This window comes from Apiospora kogelbergensis (genome assembly GCF_038363985.1).
Source record: "Apiospora kogelbergensis strain CBS 113332 chromosome Unknown utg000012l_segment0_segment0, whole genome shotgun sequence".
Taxonomy (NCBI): domain Eukaryota; kingdom Fungi; phylum Ascomycota; class Sordariomycetes; order Amphisphaeriales; family Apiosporaceae; genus Apiospora; species Apiospora kogelbergensis.
The window spans coordinates 34316-59342 of NW_027117429.1; the positions used below are offsets into that span (position 1 = coordinate 34316).

Below are 25027 nucleotides of genomic sequence, written 5' to 3' on the forward strand. Positions count from 1 at the left end.
GATTATGTACCACCTCTGCGACTGTCCCTTAACCCGAACGAACCCATGCTCCAAGGACGTGTTTCCCTACCGACTCAGCATGCCGAGCATGCTTGAATTCATTCCAGCCATGGAATTTTCAGTAGCGGTGCTGCGTGATTAGAAGCATCGAAATGGCTACTGGCGCGCCGAGGTCGGCATGCGCGGAACTACAAAGTACTTTATTAGTGTTGATTAGTATTATTCTAAAATCCTGCCGTTCCCCAATAACCGTGGCTCCACCTCTCAGCTTACTCTCCCGGAGTTAGTGTGCCAGTCAATGGCCCAGAAAACCGGACTTATCAGGTCAACTCCGACTAGGCTCCTGACTCTGCGATCTCCTATGTTACCACCACACAAGGAGGCTGGAAATGAAATTGATAATTTGAAACCCGGGACTGGTTTGGTATCAGTGACCGCTCAAATACTGTTTCTTAAATTACCAGTCCTCCTCCCTCGATGGCTGTCTTTCTCAGCTTTCATGCACCCTCTACCCTCTGTCGCATCAATCGTATTCTCTCATATACACGACGACTTGTCCCAACCGAGCCTAAAGACTACCATGGAGCGGGAAGACTTCCACAGACACGGAGCGGTATTCCTCGGAGATATGAATCACCGGGGCTCGTATGATGGTGTGCCACGCCGCGTAGCTTCCTGCCACCCGTACTCGTTTCCTGATTGAGCCTTACGCCAAAAAGGTGAAGTGAATGCTCAATGTCATACTCAATACCCGCATAGTCAATTTCGACGCATGCGAAGTCGGGACCTGGGAAACTCGAGACATCGGGCCCGTGATCTGGTTCGGCGTCGCCCACGTCAAACACTTCCTCATCATCCGGTGATTATGAGTCATCAGAATCGTTGGCTTCGGCGACGTAACGCTGGGGTCGTGGTATACTGCGGGTGATGAAAGTAGTGCCGAGATGTGCTCACACGCCGTTGTGATGTTTGCGGTGGGCAACCTTACGAAAGAAGGAGAAAAGAAGCGGCCCGAATAAGATAGAACGCAGTGGTTGCGCTTTTGAGGCAACTCTTGGGGCTATAATGATAAGAGCTGACGCGAATGAAATAAAGATAATGAAGGCTTTTTTCGGATACTGCTGAGCAGAATCTGACGGCTAAGGGACAATAGATCCCTGTCGGCAAGGCAGATTGCTATGTCTGGGTATTGAGTGTACCATGCCGGCCTGGGTGCATGACCTGCAGCTTCGCCGCTCTGACTGAACCCGTCACTTTTGGAATATGGAGATGGCGGCAACGATCGAGCGCATCAAATGTCGATGATCGAGTCGCCCCAGGAGGCCATTAGTAGTAAGAGCGAAACCTAAGTATTGTAGCATGTATAAGTGTCTCAATGAAACTCTGGGAGCCGAAAATAAGCATTAAGAGCGCAGACTGGGAAGCCATAGTATGTCTTATTTTATATGATAAGAGCATTCATGCAGTATTTATTCAATTAGACATGTCGTCAAGATTTCAAACGAAGAAAATCGTTATGGTGGATAGCCCTATGTCCGGTCGCTCAGGTACAACCGCCAATACAATTAACCGTGCCATCGTATCCATTCAGACAATGGTGAGGTAGCGCAGCAAACGTGGGTGACTCGTCGCCATTCTATTGCCCGTACAACCTTGCTGTGAACACATACGTACCTCTCCGTAATCTTTTCGCGAGGAGTCATCCTTACACTTGTCCGAGAATACATAGGATCATTTACATTTCTTCGTGCCTGTTTGGTGTACATTGCGGCGTTTCACAGCACTCCAAGGTTGTGTAACCCCTCATGCGATCCAGTACTGCTAGTGCGTCGACTGCCATAGGCTATCCCAATGCGCATCAGCCGCAGGTGTTTAAAACCATTTGACAGTGTGTCCTTGTCGACGAATGTGTAGTCGTATGGTGTTGCTGCTATTGATGACGGCATTGGCATATGTTTGCCATTTTCCTCCAAACTTTTGATATCATCTTCGACGTACGTTGGGAAATTGCTTCCAGCCGCTAGGGAGGAAAGCCGCCCTCGTACTTTTGGAGGCATCTGAGTGGGCTATCAGCATGCACGACAGAGTCTGCCGTGTGGGGTTCCACTGATCCTTTTGGGAGTGTGTCAAATTTCTCCGAATATGGTGAGGAGCCTAACAACCACGAGACAGGGGAGCATTCGATGATGCGACTGGGATGGTTAAACCAAAAGTCGTGAATGAGAATGGCCATTACCAGGATGAATTCAAAATGTTGAGGACCCATGGTAAGTACAGCGCAAGACGCCAGGCAGAGGGTTGTCACCCAAAGATTCTGGGCCCGGCAAATCCCTTGGATCGTCTTAGCGTCTGTCCTGCGACACCACTCGGGATGGGATTCGCCATGTTATAATTGTCAAGATCGCTGGACCAGATGAGATACAGGGCAATGGTTACATTCGGGACATACCCTAACCACGTCGGACACAGTCTCCTTAATGCGGCTCCAGTGGTACCGTTTAGCGATGACAGCTGTCGTCTTGTTGATGCCTGAGTGCTTTCCAATCTCGTGCATCCGCTTGGCAATCTCCATCTGCTGCCCCTGGTCGCTGATGACTTCCTTTCCCTTGAGCATGAGTACACCGTTGTCAAGAAGCTTATAGTGTGTCGCGGCGCTCCGTAGCCTACTTTTGACAGCACGGGTTGATCCCTTTGGATATCGACCATGCTTAAGGTAGAACTTGATCTTGTCGAAACGATCTTCACTTGCAGGCCCCTCGGCGTCTTCTTCTGCCAGCAAATCTCGCCCGTATATGATGGCATCCACGAGGCGATCGGGATATGATTTGAGTCTGCCACAGCCCTTTACTCGGCCTATGCGCTCGAAACCGAGTGCATCCCAGATTGTGCACGATGCAACATTCGTTTCGTAGACGAGATTGAAAACTGAGTAGGAGTAGCCAAGTTTGGGAGCCCAGTCGATGTAGCTCTCACATAAAAGTCGATCCACGTCGTGGTTACGCGAGGCATCCATGAACAAGAAGCCGCCATTGCAGACATGACTACTTCGCCCGGGGTAATTTGGTTTGATATGGAAAGCGCCCAGGCATTCCTTGGACCAATCCTTTCCTTCAACCATCATATTCTCAGGGCTTTTGATGTCGCCAAGAAGCATAATAGCAGCGAAATCCTGGAACCAGTACGATGAAAAATCATCTAGGGACATTGGTTCAAGCATGGGATATGTATCACCATCATTAATTTCTTTGGCGAATCGATCTGAAAGGCATCGAAGTAAAGTGAGCGGTACTTGATCTTTGGACACAAGAGGAATAATACTAGCAATGGTCTGGCGGTCTCGCAATATTACTTGACGAGGACGCATCTCGAGAGGCAGTTTCGGAATTGCACTCGTGGGGTTACCCATGGTAGCCGACATTGTGTCTTCTAAGACCCCAACTCCAGAGTCAAGCGACCAGATACAACTGAGAATTTGTGTCAGCATCAATGTTTCCTTCCTCTTGGCAACAGTAGCATTTACCTGGTACTGGACCAATAGTCAAGGGAAGAATCCGAAGAACTCCGCGTTTCGTTGGTGCTTGTGAAGGTTTTAAGGGAGGCTAGCTCAACGACTGACTGGCTAATAACACTGCCTGTTGTGTTGGTGAACTGGGCGCTGTGCGATGACTATGAGCTTGCCGCCACGTAGCCATTTCCAAGGAACTAACCAATTATGTTTAAAATGCCGAGAACCCACAGTAGACACGTTTAATCCAAGGGGGTCCCCAGAAAGAACAACCACAAAGCGAGAACGAAAGTTTTGGAAAACAGCAGTCTAAAACACTCAAAAGAACCTCAAAAGGACAACTGAACAAGCCTGATATCGAATGGATAGCCCAATCCAGCGCGGAACATTATGACGGCGCCATGGGACGCAAAAGAAGTCGCATGGCCTGCCGGATACCACGAGCACGCCGCGCAACTGGGCAACTCCTCAGTGAGGCAGCCATAACAAGCTCGCAGAAGGATCTCGAAGCTGGAAGAGAGGCAAAGGAGGCCGGAAGAGAGGCCGGCAAATTGTAGGCAGACAAGCGGCGGAGATGACGTGGAAGATGAAAACGCGGGCCGGCAATACCAGAGTGTTATGCCTCGGACATACACTGTGATCGCTGTTAGAGGCGCACCAGTCATGGATATACAGAATCAACAGATCCACAGACTATCGCATCTACCTGAACATCCGAGACCTCTAACGATAGCCAACTTCCGAGTCATGAACCCCCGCAGCATCAAGGCCCACATAGGCCGCGCAATAGAACAAACTCTGACAACATATACATTAAAAGTATTAGAACCGCGTCGATGAACCAGCTTAGGAGCGGCAACCTCCGCATCACGATGGCCAACAATAATGTACATGGAACCTTAGGACGATTCACGGAAAACTCGGAAGAGAATCCCGTGCGGGGCATTGCGGATATGACGTGTGTTATCCGCCCCACTACCGCATGGACAGCTTCTTTTGCTTCGTAAACTATAATCAAACTACCATTAAAATGAGGCAGAGTATGTAACCAGAACGAAACAACAATGGAATTGATGCAGAACATGTCGTGGACGGAGCCCTTTCCCTTTTGCAGTTCTATTGCGGATCTCAGCGGACTGGACCTTCCAGAAATCTTCAACGAGCAAGTTTGTGCTACGACTACTCAATACACGGCGCCTTTTATACCCTCGGCAGCACCAAATAACCATTACGCGTTACCTGAGGTGAGCTTTTTCTATGAACTGGAAGCTACTGGGCCGTCACGTACTTTCTCGGTCGCCCGAAGTCGGTAGTTTCTTCCATCAAGCTCAATCCAACGACTTAGGACGACGAGCAAGAACACCAAAGCTAGGATTGCTCGACTACCCAACTGACTTTTGCGCAGGAAACAATCGAGTCTTTCGGTTCTCACACTCTTCTCTTCAATTCACAATGCGGCCAGAATCAACATCCCCTGGCCCCATGGGCACAATCTGTCCGCCTTGCCGACGCACACAAATCAATACCGACACAGACCTTACTTAGAATGAGCTACGGTGCATGCTCCTCACAACAGACAACGATTGATACGAGTTCAGAATATAGTACGTCTCGACTCGAGAGGCCCCAGTCTGTTCCCGCCGTTGGAAGCTCACGTCACTCACGACAACGAGCACATCCTAAACGAACACCAGCCTCCGCTCTTTCTTCAACCGATCCTTCATTAACATCGAATAACCGCCGATTGTGTTCAGCCCCGCAAGAACGAGTTCTACAGGCAGAAAATATGCCCTGGAAAGCGCGGCATGGGGCATATCAAAACGGCACCGTCAATCAAGGTTGCACCCAACCGCAAACCAGTTTTCGCGCACTTACTTTGCGTACAAACAAGATGGAAGAGATACTCCTAAGACGACGCAAAAGGAAGGCTAGGGCATCCGCCGATGTCTCAATGAAGCCTGCTTTGGATAGGCTTCAAGGCTTGGAGAAACAACTTCAGTACGCGACGCGGGAACAATCTAAGCTTGCTCAAGCGACCTTGCGTCAGTGGGAGCAAGCTGGGCGGCTGTAACACGACAATGAAATGAGCGGAACGCATAGCCCGCCTTTGTTGGCTCGTGTGATGCAGACGGACAGGTGATGTGTGGTTCCGACTTCTTCTTTCGGTAGTACGTTGTTTTTAAGGGTTTCGTAAGTTCTATGGTAGGATTTCCGCGGTAAAAGCATGAACCTATACCCAAGTTAGCGGCCTCATTACAAGCCAGATATGCCATGGCGAGCCATTTCTGTAGCATGTTACGCTGTTGGGTCGCTGGAAAGGTGTTGGTATCTGCAACCACAGATTCTGCTGGCCGGCCATGGTACGACCGTAGTCCCTCATTGTACCCTTTTCGAAGTGCGTCGATTCCGAATGGAACCAAATCATCCAGTAACATACAGTACTGTCTTTTTGCTGCTTAAGCCCGAAGAGTCTCACGGGCCGTTTTCGGTCCTGAGTTTTGTTGGCCCTTACTGCCGTCGAGAGCTTGAAGATCCTCGCGTGCTGTTTCCGGTCGCGATGGCGCACTAGCGCAACCAGCGGGCTAGGTCTAGAACCGACCGTTATTAGCGTAGAGCTGGTTCGCGACCCCGCGTCATTTTTGGACCAACTGCCCAACCCTCCTGAACTGCGCAAGAACTTCTCCTCCTCAACCTCTCGCCAACATGGGTTCGGAACCGGATCAGCAGCTGCATTGGCGACGATCACCCAACTCGAGCTCATCATGTTATCAACATTTCGCACCCGTAAACCAACACTTACTATATCTACCGTTACGTGGGACGCTATTGAAGCTCAATGGACGCTCCAGGAATATGCCCCAGGAGGTTCCAGCAAGTTGCCCGAACCGTATTACGTAGCTAGGCCTCCGTCATGGCCCACACCAAGGCGCAGGAAGATAAGGTTCGAAAGAGCGGTTTGTCGCTGCAAAACAAAACACGCGAGCTCGGGCGGTACTGCGACGTCTTCAGCGCGCTTGCGTACTGGAACCCGACGCACGAACGGATGGAGACGGCGATGCACGTCCCACGCGGGCAGCGCGTGCCGGACCTGAACATGATTGTCTGTCCCCATGTTCCAGTTACTGTTCTATCGAGTTCCTCCTACTCCGTTGCTGACAGCCGTAGTTTCGTCAACCACTCGCGAGACCGAGCCACGGGCGAGCGACACGATCGAGCGGCCGAGTCGAGGCCATCAATTTCGAGGCTCAGTCGGGCAGCGGCGACGACGCGAATGCTGTAGCCGATATGGATATCGACGCGGATGCCGAGTACGAAACCGACCCCGAGTATATTGCAGCAGTTCCCGCTGCCACGGCAGAGCCTCTGTCTGTCTACGACGTCATCCCCGACGAGGATGGCGGGATTGTCATTCCCAACAGTCCGATGAGACAGAAGGGTCCGAGGCAGCTGCCTTCGCCGCGAAGGCCGCAAGGTAAGCATGATTCTCGTCTATTGACTGCATGGTCGACTGACCGTTGACGCTCATCATACAGCAGGCACTCCAGGTTCCCAACCGACGGTGGAGCGGCAGCCCGGCCGTACCGAGCCTAGCTCCACAACGAACACTGCGCCAACCGCCGTGACGAATGCAGGCGGCCGGCCAGCACCCACAAGATACCCCGACCACGGCGCGATAGATGCGTCGCTGCAGAGAGCTATACGTTGGGACAGCTGGGTGCCAGCTAGAAGACCCTTGGCGCCGATCATGTCGACTCAACTACGGCAGTGCCCTCCCAGAATGGTGGGAAACGGTGTAAAGCTGTCACAGGCATGCCGTCCAAGAGGGTCTGTGCAGAATGCGGCGAAGCGCACGCCAGACTACTACAAGGACCACAGGCGCAAATTGCAGCGGGACACCTTGGCAAAGAAGATGGTGGGAATGCTGGAGGTCCTTCGGACGAGTCTCAGCGGTATGCAGTTTGGGTGAAGACGCGGCACATGTTAATGCGCCAAATATCACAAGGCAGCTCTGTGTATGCTTATGTTGAGGCATGTTTTCAGCTCTAGTTCAGTAACCAACAACCTAACACTACTGTCGTCCCTTCTGCGCTCCCGTGACCCCCTGGTCGTGAGGACAGAAGCTTCGACTACTGGATATGTTAGCGAACCTAGGCCGGTTAATAAACTCAACCAAGGACATCGCCGCGTGGGGAAACCCGATCGGTGTCTGGCGTGTTGAACCAAACTGTGTCTCCTGTGTCGGTAGCACGACTCGGTTCTCGTGAACCAGGTTCGCGTTTTGCTTGTCGCGTGTCGTGTCACGGCCGCCCAGATTGCTTCCATTGACGCAAGGTCGCTTGAACAAGTCTTTTTGCGCCTGCGTTGCGCACTGCAGTCGTTCCTCCAAGACTTGGAGCTCATCCAAAGCAGGCTTCATCAGAACATTGGCGGACATCCTAGCCTCCCTTTTGCGTCGCCGCATAAGTCTCTCTTCCATCTTGTTTGTACGCAAAGTAAATGATTTGCGAAAACTGGGTTGCGGTTGGGTGTAACGCTCATTGGGGGTGCCATTTTGATATGCCTCAGGTTGTGCTTGCAAGCGCGTATTTTCTGCTTGTAGAACTTCTTCTTGTGGGGCCGAACACAATCGGTTGTTATTCGGAGTCGATGAAGGATAGGTTGAATAGAGACTCGAGTCCGGTGCTGGTTTATAATGTGCTCGCCATCGTGACTGACATGGTCTTCCAATGGTGGGAAGCTGCTGGGGCCCCGAGAGTTGAGACGTACTATATTCTGAACTCGTATGAATTATTGCCTGCTGTGAGGAGCATGCATCGTAGCTCATTCTAGACGAGGTTTGTGTCGGTATAGAATTATGTGCGTCGGCAGGGCGGACAGATTGTGGCCATAGTACTATAGGATGTTGATTCTGGCCGTATTGTGCATTGAAGAGAAGAGCACTCTGAGAACGGAAAACTGGATGGAACGTTCCCTGCGCATTGATCAGTTGGGAAGTCGAGCAACCTTAGCTTTGGTGTTTCGCTGGTCGTCCTAAGTCGTTGGATTGAGCTTGGTAAATTAAAAATTATAGACTTCGGACTAACAGAGTACGGGACGGGCCGATAGCTTCCAGTTCATAGAAAAAGCTCACCTCAGATATCGCGTAGTGGTTAGTTAATGCTGCTGAGGGTATAAAAGGCGCTGTGTATTGACTAGTCGTAGCCCAAGCTTGCTCGATGAAGATATCTGGTAAGTCCAGTCCACTAAAATCCGCTATAGAACAGCGGGAGGGAGAAGTCTCCGTCGACGACACGTTGTGAACAGATCCCATTGTTGTTTCGTTCTGGGTACAGACTGTCCCTCATTTGAATGATGGTTTAATGATAGTTTACGAACGAAGCAAAAGAGGCTGCTGGACTCTGTCCATACGTTAGTAGAGCGGATGATATACGTCATATCCACAATGCCCCGCTCGGGAGCTAGCTAAGCTCAATCGCCAAACATCTAAGTACATAGCATGATACGATCGGTTGAGTTCTATCAGCCTCCACCCCTGTTTAGCTTGACTTGGTTCACTTGGCGGGGGAAAGGTGCGAACGTCCTCGAAATCCGGACTGAAAGCTCTAGCTTGTAGTCAAAGACCCTAGATCCGTGAGCAAAGCCAATGCAGACGCAATAGACCAGTACACCAGTACCACGAAATGTCGTCCCTTTCGTTGTGCTCATTGATCGAATCGGCGATTAATTGCCGCTGGCCGTAGGGTTCCGTAGTCGCGCGTTTCTAGACTCATTCACTCTCACAGTCGCTCGTATGCTGTATAGGATATCCGTTGAGGTGTAATATGGGGTGGATACAAGTAGAATACATGGTCTCTTCAACCCTAGCCGTTGCCAGAAACCACTCGAGCTCGTTCGCCTATGCAATCCAGCCTGCGTGCATTCAGTGTTCCACTTTGACAGTAGCAGGACAAACTGTACGGTATTGTAGCATTGGAGAGGCCGAGAAGTCGGTTCGACGCACACCAGAACTGGTGAGCAAAACATGTGGGGTTACCGCTGCCGAACTGATGCCATCTGTCTAGTGGTAACGTTAGGCCTGTCTCAAAAAGGTTCGGCCGTACTGTACTGCAACAACCGGACCTACAAGTCCGGCATAATGTATTGATTCACATTTGGACGCGTTTTAGTTATTCACGAAAGGGTGTACTTCCTTTACATTGCTGGTTATTGGCACGATCGTTTTCATTGCCTAGAGATATCATGACATCAACCTGTTTGTGGATCTAAACTCACCCTGCTATACTAAAAGGTCAAGAGAGCACCCATTCTCATGCAAAACACGCATCCGTTTCTGGATCAATGCCCAATCAAATCAGACAGTCTTAAGGGGAATACGAGAGCCAAATCGATTGATAGAGCTGCCAGCATGGACACCTACCAATACCCACCTAGCCAAACGGGCTCACATAGCTTATATCGCCCTTCCTCAGCTTGTGGGCATCCGACATCAAGTAACGAAGGATATGCTAACGCAGTATTTGGAAAATATGCATTCGACCTAAAGGCGCACTTGTCCGAAACTGGCAGAAAACCTGAGGACATCGGCGAGCTTCATTCATGGGGGTTGTTGACATTATGTGTAAGTACACACACACACACACAATTTATTAACGCCCGGGCGGCGAAGCCGAAAAGGCAACTATCGCTAATCTACGGTACATTCTTGAATCGCTTACTTGTCACCTAAAGCCCATGCATGCTCCATTTTCAGTTGGTCACTCCATTTCCGTCAGCACTTTCCTGTTTAGGATCCCGTGTTAGTAGTATTTCCTGGCAGGCCAGCTTGAAGGTCCTTCTCCACATAGTTTCCGTTCTGGATCCACTTTGCAGGGGTAGCTGCTGATACCATATACCCCGCCGTGCTCGTAAGTACAGAGCCAAATTCTGCCTTTGCTCATATTACCTTGTGCATCCATAAATCGACTACTATGCTCTTGAATTAGTTTATGCTCCACAAGTCCTGTCAGCGTCCGCAAACAGAGCTTTTGATATAAATCCGGTCAGCGTTGTCTTCGGCGCGCATTTCACTCCCTGTTATTACAATATGAGCGAGTTCCCAGCCGAGAACACTCGCAACTTTCATTCGTTCGGTCTTATGGGTTTTTCCTCTGGATGATATTCACCAGCGACAAGATGCGGAATACCGATAAGACGGCCGACCATCCCGTACAGGTCTCTTACTACTGTAGCGCAAACGAGGTGCACCCAGCAGTTATTCTGCCGAAACTGTAGTTTTCGCACCTCTCCATGATGGCCCAGAACTAGTTGAGGCATGCTCACTCTGGCTTGTTTGATGGACTGCGGTCTTTTAGCATCGCCTTCGAATCCTTACTCAATGCTTCGTTGAAACCATTATAAAGTTCTAGTTAGCTCGGTACGATCCGTCGAGGCCGATCCAGCCCACTGCAACGGTGGATAGCGCCTGTAATATGGGGCTCTTCATTTCTAAGCTAGCAGGCTGCCAACATCTGGCGGATTCAAAGCACTGGTGCCAAGCAGCGCTATGGTGACTTAACTGCTCGGCCACAGTGGCTGCCACAGGGCTCTCTCAAAGATGAGTTCCCCGACAAAATGACTCCCCTAGTTCCTTTGCTTCTTTCCCTTCCTTCCTCAACACCTCTGCGGTCGAAACAGGCAGCCGAACAACCATGTTTCCCATCGACTCGCAGAGCTCTCATGGCCAAGATGACGACTGGTTATCGCCCCGATTAGCCGATTCGCAAATGCAAGACTGTTTTGACAGCCAAAGCCCCGCACCCGATTCACCTGGCGTGATTCAGACCCAACCTAGCAATCGATCGAGTCGGAGTGCGAAGACTTCTCAGCAAGGAACCCTTACATTCGCGTCATCCAACGGGACTAGAGATACATCCAACCGACGAAGCCGATCGAATCACATCCGATATGACGTCGAATGGAAGGTTACTCTCAATCGTAGAAGTAAAGCCGAAGACACGGAGCAAGACGTCGTGCTTTCGCCGCGGGAACTTTGGGAATCCAGTCTACAGCGAAAACTCGAGAATGTCGTCAAGAAGAAGCTCCCGGCCAATAGATCCTTCCAAGTGGAAGATATTAGGATGGTCGAGTCCGTGACTGGCAAGCGAAAACTGAAGAAACGTTACGACGGACTGGATATTAACTGGGCTACTTTAGAGAAACAGCTTCGAAGTTGGAGCTATCTGCTTGCGCGTCGGAAACAGCTTTGTATTACCATCTCTTTCAATTATACGGAGACAACACCCGAAGCAGGTCCATCACAGCAGACCACGCGGCCGAGGACGTATCGAAATGGATCGTCGACCAACTTGATGCTCCACGAGCTTGACGGGCACGTTGATTCTTCAGGTGAACCTCTTCCATGGCGTCGTGTGCGTACCCTTATGCGATGCCCGGGAGCCCCTTGCCTATTAGGCCCATACTGCTGGCGGGACAGTGAAACAAAGAAGAGATACAAACTGAGGGCGCCTCATCTTCGGCGTCTCGCTGAGTACATGCAAGACGGTAACGCGTTAGAGACGCATGACGATGTGCCTCAAGATATGCGTGACCTGCTCTACGTGGAGGATCAACAGAAGATGGAACGACAAAGTAAACCTATACAAGGGAAGTGCCCGCCTATCAACATCACCAATGTGCTGCCTGGTACAACTGTTGGTGGCCCATCGTCGAGTGCGGGCTCATCGTCGAAGACGCTTACCAACTTTAAGATTCCTGGTCCTCTCGATGAGTCCGTCCAGGAGTATTGCAACTGGCTTGGTTCAAGGGTGACGCGGATGGATCTCAAACTAGAATATCAGAAGATCTGTGACATCACTTTAGAGGAAGGCCTTGATCTTGAGTTGGTATACGAAGCCCAGGACGCTACATTGTATGAACAGAAAGGCATCAAGATGGGTGCTGCGCGACGTTTCGTATACCAGCATGTCGAAAATGACCCTGTGCACTACGCTCTCTACCACCCACTGCCTGAACACACCAGTCTAGGAATGCCATAAAGTTTAGCTCTAGCGCATCCGCAAACTCTTGCCAGTGACGCTTAATGAATCGCTTCAGCTCGGCGAAGTACTCTTCAGTAGGGTTGAGGTCGGGTGAGTACGGCGGGAGGTACAATAAGACCACGCCGGCTTCGTCGCACATCCGCTCAATTCTATCGGATCGGTGGAATCGAGCATTGTCCATAATCAGAACCGACTTGGGCTCGGGCCACCGGCCACAATATAGCAACAGCTCCTCAAGGAAGCTCTCGAAGACGTCGCCATCGGTAGATATGGATCCCTGCTCTGGTTCGGACGAAGAGGCTGCCAATCCCTGTGGAAGCAGTACCAGAGGCTCCAGAACCAAGCACTGGCCACGATCACGGGAGCTTTCCCCAGGTCACCGACCAAGGCACTGGAAGTCGAAGCTGCTCTCCTCCCGCCGGAATGCAGGCACATGAAGCTCGCATACCAGTATGCACTTCGCTTCATCAAGCTACCCCACAACCACCCCGTCAAGCAAACCCTTACCAACGGACCACGAGACCAATACGCTATGCTTTAGGCGATTACCATGATAGTTTGCCTGCTCCACCAAAAGTCAGGAAACTAAAGGGCAACCATGATGCGGGAAGATGGTCAGTTGGACCGTGGGTTATGTTAATCCTGTTCTCTAAGTTGGTTCCTGGTTACAGTATATACAACTTCTCTTACTGTCCATTTCTTAAAGAATTGGTGTATTACTCTCCGTTCTCTCTTCACCCCCAATTCCCAAAATATTCCTTTGATCATTTCCTCATCTTCTTGATTCTGCAACAGACCAATACTGCCTCAAATAGCCCCGCTACTCACTTGATCCCCGCATAACGAAATCCGACAATAAATTGTCCTTGCAGATTCGGGTTGCCTTTTTGTGCATAGAGAGAGAATCCGAGCATGAGCCACAGCAGTTATTCATGGCGCTGGCCCTTGGCACTCTTCCGCCTTTGGTACTCTGCTGGGCTGCCGCCTTGACGATAGGAGGTGTAATATACTGGCTGGTACGGTTCTCGAAAGTCGGCTCGAAAGGTAAAAAGTTACAATTGCCCTACGGGGCACAGGGGCGAACAGCTACTAATGCCACGGATTAAAGCTGGAAAGTTTGTCAGTGCTTGTCTTTACGTTTCGTTGTAGGCATCGGAACTGTGCCAACCGAAGGCTGGAAATTAATTATGCCGCTTGCTTCGTTTTGCTGTTCTCGCTACTCCAAATGAGGAAACAAGCAGCTACACCCTGGGTAGCGGTCTGCCATTTCCAAGTGGTCGTTGGTGGTTTACCCTTCCAATATAGCTTCCTACGATGTTGGTGGCTAATGAAGTACTGTAGCCCGATATTTGCGCTTCAGCGTGTGCACACCCTTCGACTCATTGTACGTGCTTTTTCTAGCCAACATCGCTAGCTCACAACTAGCAATGCAATAATCAGCCATGGTCAGGGGGAGTGATCCCTTCTCTTTCGCAGCTAGCTTCTGACTATCAATGGGTCCCTGATTTTGTTTTTTCTCAAAAACTATATCTCCTATGTGAATTCGCTTGCCACCATCCATTCACAGTCTGCATTCTACCACTTTCGCAATTTTCCCAAATCGCCATCCGTTGTTGTTCTATAACGAGGAAACTTCCCAGTGCCGAAAGTTTCTCTTGTAGTGTTGGTTGCAACCAGCACTTGGCCGCTGCTGTCCACATACCCAATGCTTAGGCCTCCATCGCCCGTACTAGCTTGCTCGGCACTGATTTGGCGTATTAGATTGCTACCTAACCGTTACTTTTTGGTGCGGGGTATCCTTCAAGTTCGCCGCGGTTGCCCCCAATTCTATAACCCACTCGAACCTCTATGATATCTGCGCCTAAGTCCTAAAACATCGATCAACTCATGTCTTTTTATCAAAATGGAGGTGGTGGAACATCCCCATTTCCCATGTTCCACTATCAGCCAGCCCAGCCCCCAGCACAGCCGTCCGCATCAGCCACGGGAGCATGGGGTGGCTGTCCGAAGACCCCTCCATCGAGTTCCTTCCCGGTGGAAGAAAATCACAACCAGTTCGACATACTCGAATGGTACCCACACTTCCAGTCGTGTACTAGCTACTTCTTGGACTATGCGCAGCACTCTCCGTCCGTCCATGCCGTAGCGGCATTCATCAACATCCAGCTCCCGTTTCAAAAAGAACATAATCGCGTGCTCACTTCGAGGATGGGCGGCTCGCCCCCTGCAGCTGGCAACCCTCCAACGCCCATGCCGAGTAACCAGCCGCCTACAAGCGTCTCCCTCAATCCCTACATACGACGTCTCGTGGTGACGGGATTGGACTTTCCCGCAGTGCTGCATATGTTTTTTGGTGATAGCTGGGCCGTGGGTGTAGGTCCAATGCACAAGGTGGAACGCCGGAACTTCCTGTTTGCTGCCAAGAGCGCGAGCTGGCTCGACGTGAAAGCACATTACGACATGGGGGAGGAGCAGTGCATTCCGTTTCTCCGGTCGCTCCAGAATGTCACGGAGAAGGAAATCGTTATTGCGGAAATGAATTGGAACGAGTGGCTGGCGATGCAGGACTGGATGGTCGGGCCAAGGTCTCCTGATGCCAAGAGGAACTCCCTATTCAACATCAAAATGGAAGATGCCTGACGAGTTCTACACAGTAATATTTCGAATCGAGTTACTAATTTGGTGTATTGTCATAAATAACATGTGCATACTGTCCAGTAACATCGTATTGGACTCGATAGCTAATTATGTAGTCACGGAGCGATGCCCCTACCTCCGCCTCCGCCATCTCAACAAGCCTCCATGCCTCACGAACCATCCCCGTCAGATTCTCCGCCACCACCAGGAGTGCTACTGGGTCCGACTCATATGAGCGAGAATGGCGGGCCCCTGAACATCACAGTGGGGCCGTCAGGGGCTTCTCGCCACTTGCAGCCGCAGCAGCAGCAACAACAATACCACCAAGCCATAACACCTACTAATCATACTTATAGCAATTCCAATAGCAGCAATAACGCGCGCCTGTCTGTTACGCCCACCAGCCTGCAAGATGTCCGCCTCACCATCACCTGGCTCCACCACTCCTCGGCGCGCATCCTCGAGACGGTGCGCCCCTCGCTGGTCGCCTGCAGGACGCCGCCCTCGCTTACGTTCGCAACCCGCACGCCTTCGATAATTTAAGGGCCGCCGACGTCGCGACGCCTCAAGCACCCCTGTGCGTCCATGGGCTGTGCCACCCCTCCTCAGATGACGATGACGGGCGGCGTCTGGGCTCTGCGAGCCACAGTCAAGCGGGCCTGGTTTGGCGAGGAGAGCTGGGACCTCGCCAGCTACCGGGGCGGTGACGATTTGGCCAGGCTGTTTGCCTCGCTGGGCGGCCAGGGTACCATCCCGCGGCTTGAGGTCGAGGTGGACTACCCACGTTCGTGGGCGCAGGGGTATGGCACACGTAGGGGTATATGCGTACTTGTATCGTGATTGAGCCATCGTATTCCTTCCCATCTCCGTATCTTTTCTAAGTTTCGTTCTGGTATTCCCCCTGTGGTTTCTCTCCTATTATACACGAACCTAAAAACGGAATGGATCGTTCCGAGGCATAGGCCAAGGCTGGAAACAACCTCACCATCTACACCTTGATAAACCCCATGGTGTAAGCCACCACACCGTAAATCAATCCACCAGGCGCCCGGCTGATGACTCATCAACCAAACCAGCGATTCCCATTGGGGTAAATAGGTGGATTTGGTGGATTTGTAAGTATGCCGCTGTAGTTGACGATGGTTTTATGGTGTTTTCGACTGTTTTGGGGGTAGAGGGCGGTCTCGTATTCGTATCCAGGGGTAACACGGAAGATGCCGAAACTAGATCCCTTGATTTTGGTGGTAACTTACTCTAACTAAAATTGATGTTAGCACGCTGCTCAATTTAACCTTTGTTTACTTACCAGCCCTCTCCCTACTCCAGACGCGCCGTTCTACTATGCTCATCAACACCCTTAAGATGCCTATCTACCGTGCCGCTGCCGATTCCATTCCGATAACGAACCAAGGCCACGAGGCCGCGCTTTTCAGGCACTTCCCAGGCTTTGCCTTCTCTGAACGCGTGCGACATACCAGCTCGTGGCTGTGGCAATTTGGCTACGATATCCAAAACCGCGATAGCAGGCGCTGGGCTTGCAAGCAGTGTATCATCGCCAATAACCCATTGCCCAAAAATATCCATCCATCCGGCCTCCAGAACGCTGCTGGTCACCTGTATACGAAGCACTTCGTGCTGGCGCCACCCGATAAGCCCAAGTTGCGAGAGGAGAAAAAAGAAGCAGGTCGCCAAGGCCACTACAGAGCATCGCGCGTTATGAGTCTAACGCCGGAGGTCCCCGTTAAACAGGCGGTTACTAACAAGCTGGTAAAGATGTTTGATAGAAAGCGATTCCAGCAGCTGCTTGTGGCATGGATCGTCGCCCAGAATCAGCCCTTTTCCATCGTCGAACAGCCTGAGCTACGTGCCATCTTCGAATATCTAAACCCCCAAGTCAGCATCCAGGAAGCTCACCTAACGCGCCCATCTATCAAGTCTCTGATCGTGACACAATATAGTAAGCACCGTTCCCGAGTTTTTTTTTGAGTTTTTTTTGAATCAAGTTTATTGTCCGTATGCAGCTACCTAGCTATGACAGACACTATGACAAACCTAGCCCTGAAGAGGGCTTACTCCTTTGAACCCAGGAGAGTAAAATCCGGAAATTCCATCGCTCAACTTGCTGTCCATGCATAGCCTGTTCGTTGTAGTTAGCAAAAGGGAAGCTTTGTTTCCCGTAGAAACGAGAGCAGAGCTACCCGTCCACGCATGGTAGTGAAAAGGACGGTAGTTGTGAGAGGAGCCCCATGAGCTGCCTCCGTAGCTGCTGTCGCTGCCTGCTGAAGTGCCGACAGTAGAGTAGGAGCTGCGTTGTCGTCTGCCTCGTTCTTGCGCAATACCTACAGACGTCGGAGTCGGTTTTCCCTATGAGGTGTAAGTAAGTTGCTATGTGTCCGATGCCTGTGCGTAGTTGAATATACGCGGACGTGACACTCCGAGGAAATCCAGAGTAGTCGAAGGGCTTCATTGCAAACTTTGGCGGCCTTCTAGTCAGCAATCGGTACTGCTTCCCCAGGCCGTGAACGCGTCGGCCATGGCTTTCATTCTGTTCTCCGAGGTCCCACAGCTGCTTCCATCTTTCTTTCACCTTTTGGTGGATCTGACTCTTCAGCCAGCTGAGGGACACAAAGTGGTCTTGCCGATCGTGTCGTGGGAGAGGCTTCTGAAGCCCCTTCTTCGCTAGCTTGTCGGCTATCTCGTTGCCCCGGGTCCCACAATGCGCCGGACACCAATGGAGGTGGACAGGATGTTGGAGAGATTCTGCAATGCTGTTCACTTGCCTGGCCAGATAGCTAGTTCCTTGTGTCTGGCGGAGCGCGACCTGGCTGTCGGTAAAGATGTAGCAGGAAGCGTTCCACGATCGGACAATTCGTAGGGCTTTGTGTATGCATGTGAGCTTTGCTTCCGCAATCCGGAGGCCTGGGCCCAGATTCCAGGAGTAGCATTTGGCTGCTCTCGTGTGCGGAGCAAGGGAACAGAGGCCCGCTGCGGACCTCGTTGTATTCCCTCGGGTGTCGAAAGAGCCATCCGTGTAGATGATGACTGTGTGCTGCGGGATCGTTCGGAGGAGTTCACGATGTCTCTTCGCTGCCTCCTCTTTTCCCACGCTGAGTATAACTGGGTGCAGAAGCGGGCTGTACCATGGCGGGAACCAAGATTGGTCTATCCTCTCTATGATTTGTGACTTCGAAAGACTCTTCAGCAAGACAATGGGGGACTGAAGTTGTGTGGGGTAGGACGTTGGGGTTTGAGAAAGACCGTAGTTGCAGTTGTTCCCCAGAGCAGGTTGGTTTCGTGGTCCGTTGGTAAAGGCTTGTTTGACGGGGTGGTTGTGGGGTAGCTTAATGAAGCGAAGTGCATACTAGTATACGAGCTTCATGTGTCTACATTCCGGCGGGAGGAGGGCAGCTTCGACCTCCAGTGCCTTGGTCGGCGACCTGGGGAAAGCTCCCGTGATCGTGGCCAGTGCTTGGTTCTGGAGCTTCTGGTACTGCTCCCACAGGGACTGGCAACCTCTTCGTCCGAACCAGAGCAGGGATCCATAGTCGGCCACCGAGCTTACACAGGCCACGTATAACTGGCGCAGGGCATTCAGCCCGAGCCCTCTTCGCTGGCGGGCGATGCGCTGGATGCCTTGGAGAGCTCCGTTGGCTAGGGTCAGTCGCTTTTCTACGTGGGTCCGAAACGTCAGCCCAGAATCGAACCAGATGCCGAGCCAGCGAACCACGGGCTTGGGTATCACCTCGGCGTCCTGGATCATTATGGTGTCCAGCAGGGGTTGTCTACCACGGTGGAAGTGGATCAGCGCTGTTTTTTCCACTTCGAAGTTCGCGCCCGCTTTGTCGGCCTTGTCGAAGAGTCGTGTTAGGGCGTCATGAAGCACCCGGCAGTTCTTCTGCGTCGACGTCGAGCTTGCTGCGAGGGCGAAGTCGTCCATGTACGACAGCTGTAGCATGCCATTCTGTGCGGTGATAAAGCGGACATATAGCAAGAAGAGGATCGGGGAGACAGGGGAACCCTGTGGCAGCCCCGAACCGCGTAGGATTCGGAAAGCTGCCCATTGAATAACAGTTTGATTTTGCGCCCGCAGAGAAAGTGAATGACCCAACGGATCAGCTCGTCGGGCAGATGGAGCTTCTGGAGGATCTGGACCAGCTTTTCTGGGTGGACCAAGTCGGATGCGCCCAGTATGTCGAGGAAGATCACGGTGGTGATCTTCTTTTTCTGGCGGTGCCGCTCGATGTAGTGTTGTAAGAGTAGGGCAGCGTCCATGGCCGAGCGTTGTTTCCTGCCGCCGACCTGCGAGCCCTCTAGCAGGTCCAGCTCGACGTTTGCCAAGTACGCCAGCCGATTGACAAAAAGCTTCTCGAGGAGCTTGCTTAGGCATGGCAGGAGCGAGATGGGCCGATAGGCCTTGGGCCTAGAATAGTCGGGCTTGTTGCGCTTTGGTAAAACGATCCCTGTCGCGGTCTTCCACGCTGCAGGGTGGTAGCCACTGTGGAACAAGGCTTTGTAGGCTTTGTAGAACACGTGCGGGATGGTCGCGTGCACTTCTCGGATGATCCGCCAGTTAATGCGATCCTTCCCTGGGGCTGTATCCTTTTGCGGGATAGCCTTTTCGATCTCACTCGGTGTTAGGATGGGCCATTGCCGATCGCCTTTGCTATGGGGTCGAGCCCGGCTTCTGGGGTCGGTTGGCGACGGACCGTGAGGCTAATTGCCCATAAGTATATCACACAACATATCTTGCCGTACACAAAGTGGGTCAACGTGGTAAAGCCACAAAAAGAACGGCATTGGGCATAGTCAAAGGCCTTGCCACGAATCACCATATTCATTTAAGGAACCATGTGTCACGTCACCTTCCCCGTGCCACATTAACCCGGCACGACTATCAGTATCCAGCAAGTGGCCCGTTTTACTTTGAATTCACTCCCCCACCCTAATTCGATTCAGTCCCATTTCCCTTGGGCGCCACTGCCTCGACGGCGGACACCAGATCCCGCAAGGATCGCCACTGTGTACTCCGGTCCCACCCGCGCCGTTTCCAGTGGTTTGCGTCTCGGGCCGGAAACAGCCCGCCTTTGGCGTCAACGACGCCGCGCAGGGACATGTCGTGCGCGAAGACGCACCAGACGTTGTCGGCGGCATCGAAGGATGCATGCGTCCGCCGTAGCGTCTGCATCGCCTGCGCCAGGTTGTGACCTAAGTTGGTGTCGAATAAGGGCTGCTGCTCCTCGGTGTCGCCGCTACACCCTCGTCCACGGGCCGTGCTGAGGTCGCGGAGCAGCTGGCGCAGCATATCCAAGACAGATGTGGCAGAGCTCGGATTTTGGCCTCCCGGACAGGTTCCGTGAGAGGCGATTACCTGCGCGACGGCGTGCAACACTTCGTTGGGAATCTCGTCGGGTGGCGCAGATGCAGCGGTGGGCATGGGGAGCTGAGGGGACGGATGCAGCTCGCCTCCGTGGTGACAGATGTCGCCACCGAGGAAGATGAAGGTGTCTTCTTCATCCCCTGCGACCGCGGCGGTGGTTCGTACCAGGCCAGACATGTGCCCCACGGCGTGGCCGGGCGTATCTAGTAAGTAAAAGGAGCCGTCTGCAAAGAAGTCGATGGCGCGGAAACCGCCGATCTCAAGCATCGAGGAGCCGAAGTCCACCTCGTGCAGTTTACGACCTCTAAGTTTTCTATGGGATCAGTACCATAAAGCTGATAGGAGTGGATGACCTTCCCAAAGGTATTGCGGAAGTGCTTACTCGAAATAATCGTCTCGCAACTCGCTCTTGGGGTTCGTGGGGTAGCCCGGAAGGTGCGCTTTGGTGAACCCTGTACCGACGACAATTTCTGTGGATTTGGGAAAAGTATTCGGATCGCCAATGTGGTCGAAGTGGTGGTGACTATTGTTCTCACAGTCAGTAGGCCAGATCAGTTCGTTTTCCTTTGTGCTTTCGTCAATTCCTTGGTTGCCCCCTTTTAGCTGTCCAGCCACTCAATACCTTTGACCAAGCCAGAAACCGACTCCTAATCATCGAGATTGTCTTTTTCTTATACTAGTTTAAAGTATCAAATATTTTCCATGCTCACCGAGGAGCCAAAAGCCGTGCCAAACCAATCTTTCCATAACAGGTGAATGGACATGAGGAATAAAAAGGGCCAGAACTCACCTCCAAATCACACTATCCACCTCTTGCGGATCCACACTGCCTTCCTTCAGTATGTCCGCTACGCTTTTGTCCTGGCCAATCTCCCATCCTCCGTCGGCTATATCTCGCAGGACTTGAGGAGAGTAGACCGCGTCAGGATGGGTGGGTGCCCCAAGATCCCAGACGGCCTTTTTCCTTTTCCCCACCGGCGCCGCGTCGTTCTCCAAGCCGCTACCCATGCCGTCGCTGAGCTGTTCAATCAAGAAGCACCACGTTGTGGTAGGCTGTATTATGCGCAGATCCTCGAGCGGCGGCATTAGAAGCTTGCTCTCTAACTGTTCGTTGCGGATGCTCATGGTAGAGTCGATAATGGAGATCTTGGCTGTTGCGCCGGGCGGCGCATGGAGTTGCGGCCGCGTCCCTTGTTCAATTGACATATTTACCAAGCCTGTTTAGCAACTTAGCGAATAACTTGAAGTCGTCTTGTTTTATTCCAGTACATAAGAAATCCGGACGATATGATCTTTTCTTTTGGGTTGGGTACGCTTCTCAAAGGTTAGGCTCATGTCTAGCTATGCCTTTTATTGATATGAGCTCCCCATATAAGTGCGGGGGTCCAATACGTCACTGCGACCTTTGCAGCCATCGGGTACCTGAATTATGGAGGCCATATTCGAAACAATCCCCTGGGACGCCAGGCGGTGGGCTCCAGGCTGTAATTGTAACTGTGACGCAATCTTGCGCACATCCCGCAAAGTACAAGTAGTGACACGTAATTCCGAAGCCATGGGCACCGCTCGGTGACCGGCTTCTATTTCCATATCCTCGCACTTGTTCTAGTGGAGCCGACTCATTAACCACTAAAACTAGGCCATGCCCAAGTCGTTGGGTTTCGGCGTAGCAAGACCTACGTCACCGTTGCCGAATCCAAGGGCTGACGAAGGATTGGAGTGCGGCTACAGGCGAGCTTGTTTTTACAACGAATGATCACCCCATACATGGCCGAGACACCGTATCACAGCATGTATGAAGATACATACGATTCTCACGGGGATGACCGACGCCGAGGAGATGATCTCCCTTATAGCCGGCAGGAAGATGCGTGTGGAAATGCATCAAGACGGCGAGGTTGACCAGAAAGAGGTTGAAAAGGGGAGACCAGCGCTCTCGCTCGCAGCTGCTGTTGTTGTTGTTGGAGGGAGGTTTAAAAGGAGAGATCCGTGCTCTCGGCAGCAGCTGTTGTTGTTGATCTTAGTGTGGATTAGGCCACTTTAAGCAAATACAGCTGATCGGCCTTTAAATGCTGTTGTATGCTGTTATAAGTGTTGATTTGAGGCCATTTTATGGCTTGTTGCGAGTGTTGCTTTGATCGGCCAATTCGACGATTTCTGGCCTGTTGTTGCTGTTGTTTTAGGCTTGTTGGGCCCACTAAAGCGTTGATTTTCAGGCCTCTTAGCAGCCAACAGGCCCCAAAACGCCGATTTAAGCTATTTCTGGTCAATTGGAGCCGATTCACAGCATTTTGGCTTGATCAACAACGTCAACTACAATAGCACCTCAACAACACACGCGCAACCTCTTTTTCTGCCTTCTTTCGCGATTAATACGCTTTATCAATCAATTCCGCCCAGAATCAGCGTTTTCCGGCTTAAAATTCGTCAAGCGGAGGTTAATCTATGCCTCAAATAGGTATGGGCGTAGCCTTTGACGATGAGCCTCAACAACTTTAATAATTCTCAGACCCCATCGATTTTCACACCAAAATCCACATATTCCTGAGAAGTTGCTAACATGCGAGAGCAGACCACCAAACGTCAATCCACCCTCCTCTCTCGACGCCTTTTCTCTTCTAAATAAGCTGTCCATGAGGCTCTCACGATCTGCTCTCGAATCTCCGGCGGCAGCATGCCTTCAAGCCTCTCGCAGCGTTGCCGAGCCTGCTCCAGCTGGTCTCTCTGCCACCTAGGCAGGTCAGCCTCCTCGTCGACCTCTTCCTCTCCGTCTCGGCGTATAAAGTTATGGAGGCCACATACGGCATACACGATCCTCATCTGCGTACGCAGGCCGTATTCCGGCGCAGTCTCTCGCAGTATTTTCCACTTCCTCTTGATCATGCCGATCACCTGTTCGACGATGATCCTCGAGCCACTTTGCCGGAGGTTATACAGCTCTTCTGCGGTCTCCGGTCCCCTGTTACCTTCACGCCACTCTTGGAGGTGGTACCGGATGCCGTAGTATGGCTGAATTATGCCTTCCTGCCTTCCGAACCCAGCGTCTGCTAGGTAAAACCGGTTGGGGGTATGGTGAACCCATGAGCGAGCGCATGATTAAGCAACGTCGAGACATTCATACTACCCTCCGCTCCGGCTAGTACGTAGCTGAACGTTCCATCCATACGTACGGCGGCGAACACGTTCTGATGAACCATCCCCTTCCTGCTACGCCAGTTGCGTTGGTGCTTCTGGGGGATGTGCGCACGCACCAAAGTCCCGTCGATTGCCCCAATACAGCCATTGAACACCGACCTCTTCTGGCTCAGTTCGACCTCCTTCGAGACATACCCCTCTTCCGACAGACGTACGAAGGCTTGGAATAGCTTCACCATCACCAGCAGAACCTTTTGGAAGGCCGCCGAGACGGAGCTTTGGGCGATTTGGAAGCGATCGGCCGTCTGTCTCTGAGCTGTTGTGGGCGATGATGTACAGAAAGATCAACACCTTCTGATCAACAGTCTCATACCTCGAGCCTTCGAGACCCGCTCTCTCTAGCTAATGCACGAGCTTTCGAAAGGTGGAAGGTCTCATCCTAAAGAGGTCGAAAAACACCCTGTCAGGGGCTTTCAACATCTCGTCGGCAACCTCTCGAGCTCCTATTGGTCCATTGGCGTGTATGATGTGACGCTCGCTAGGCTGTTGGCGTGTGCTTTTAAGCACTAGAAGCGCAGCACTTACAGCGTATCAGAAAGCTGCTTTTCAGACTTGGTTCTCGTCCATTGTTGACGTTTGGATGTTTGTATATGATTCACATACAAACATCCAAGCTCGCAACGAGGTGCCTTTTCACCCCTCGTTGCGAGCTCGTCTTTTTACAGTTTTCGAGCTCCTAGAAGGGGAAGGCGCCACGAGCGTTGCCTTTTAGGGGTAGATCAGAGTCTATTTCTAGCGTGGTACGTTATTTGCGTTGCACATCTTTTATGAAGCCATTTCAAGCTTTTAGCCATACTAAATTAGGCTTAGATCTTCAGAATAGGCAAAACCACCAAGGGGTGAGCCAATCTATGCAGAAAATGATGACGCAACAGCGTTGCCCACTGCTCCGTGACAGCTGTACACCGTTTCCCACCATTCTGGGAGGGCACCGCCGTGGTTGAGTCGACATGATCGGCGCCAAGGGTCTTCTAGCTGGCACCCGGCTGTCCAAACGCACAGCTCTCTGCAGCGACGCATCCATCGCGCCGTGGTCGGGGTATCTTGTGGGTGCTGGCCAAGCACCTGCATTCGTCGCCGCGGCTGGTGCAGTGTTCGTCGTGGAGCTGGGCTCGGTACGAGCGAGCTGCCGTTCCACTGTCGGTTGGGAACCTGGAGTGCCTGCTGTATGATGAGCGTCAACGGCCAGTCGACTATGTAGTCAATAGACGAGAATCATGCTTACCTTGCGGCCTTCGCGGCGAAGGCAGCTGCCTCGGACCCTTCTGTCTCATC

At 51.9% G+C, this 25027-nt stretch overlaps 7 protein-coding genes across 7 annotated transcripts; 4 read left to right on the plus strand and 3 right to left on the minus strand.

The window, feature by feature from the left end:
* Positions 1-2395: 2395 nt before the first annotated feature.
* PG998_014489 (histone acetyltransferase s.t1.c10 protein) lies at positions 2396-3418 on the minus strand (the record flags this gene model as incomplete). Its single annotated transcript, XM_066881305.1, has 1 exon — positions 2396-3418. The coding sequence occupies one exon, from the start codon at positions 3416-3418 to the stop codon at positions 2396-2398; it is 1023 nt and encodes a 340-aa protein (XP_066723436.1).
* A 7775-nt stretch (positions 3419-11193) lies between these two features.
* Positions 11194-13386, plus strand: PG998_014490 (uncharacterized protein; the record flags this gene model as incomplete). The annotated part of the gene is made up of 2 exons (XM_066881306.1): positions 11194-12413; positions 13359-13386. 2 exons carry the CDS (start codon positions 11194-11196, stop codon positions 13384-13386), a joined length of 1248 nt encoding a protein of 415 aa, XP_066723437.1.
* Positions 13387-14475: 1089 nt separating this feature from the next.
* PG998_014491 (uncharacterized protein) lies at positions 14476-15183 on the plus strand (the record flags this gene model as incomplete). Its single annotated transcript, XM_066881307.1, has 1 exon — positions 14476-15183. The coding sequence occupies one exon, from the start codon at positions 14476-14478 to the stop codon at positions 15181-15183; it is 708 nt and encodes a 235-aa protein (XP_066723438.1).
* A 162-nt stretch (positions 15184-15345) lies between these two features.
* On the plus strand, positions 15346-15723 carry PG998_014492 (uncharacterized protein; the record flags this gene model as incomplete). The annotated part of the gene is made up of 1 exon (XM_066881308.1): positions 15346-15723. One exon carries the CDS (start codon positions 15346-15348, stop codon positions 15721-15723), a length of 378 nt encoding a protein of 125 aa, XP_066723439.1.
* Positions 15724-15765: 42 nt separating this feature from the next.
* PG998_014493 (PIF1-like helicase domain-containing protein) lies at positions 15766-17039 on the plus strand (the record flags this gene model as incomplete). Its single annotated transcript, XM_066881309.1, has 3 exons — positions 15766-15980; positions 16455-16914; positions 16965-17039. 3 exons carry the CDS (start codon positions 15766-15768, stop codon positions 17037-17039), a joined length of 750 nt encoding a protein of 249 aa, XP_066723440.1.
* Positions 17040-20122: 3083 nt separating this feature from the next.
* On the minus strand, positions 20123-21763 carry PG998_014494 (uncharacterized protein; the record flags this gene model as incomplete). Its single annotated transcript, XM_066881310.1, has 3 exons — positions 20123-20861; positions 20940-21080; positions 21348-21763. 3 exons carry the CDS (start codon positions 21761-21763, stop codon positions 20123-20125), a joined length of 1296 nt encoding a protein of 431 aa, XP_066723441.1.
* A 1377-nt stretch (positions 21764-23140) lies between these two features.
* On the minus strand, positions 23141-23931 carry PG998_014495 (uncharacterized protein; the record flags this gene model as incomplete). Its single annotated transcript, XM_066881311.1, has 2 exons — positions 23141-23601; positions 23724-23931. The coding sequence occupies 2 exons, from the start codon at positions 23929-23931 to the stop codon at positions 23141-23143; spliced, it is 669 nt and encodes a 222-aa protein (XP_066723442.1).
* Between the last annotated feature and the right edge of the window lie 1096 nt (positions 23932-25027).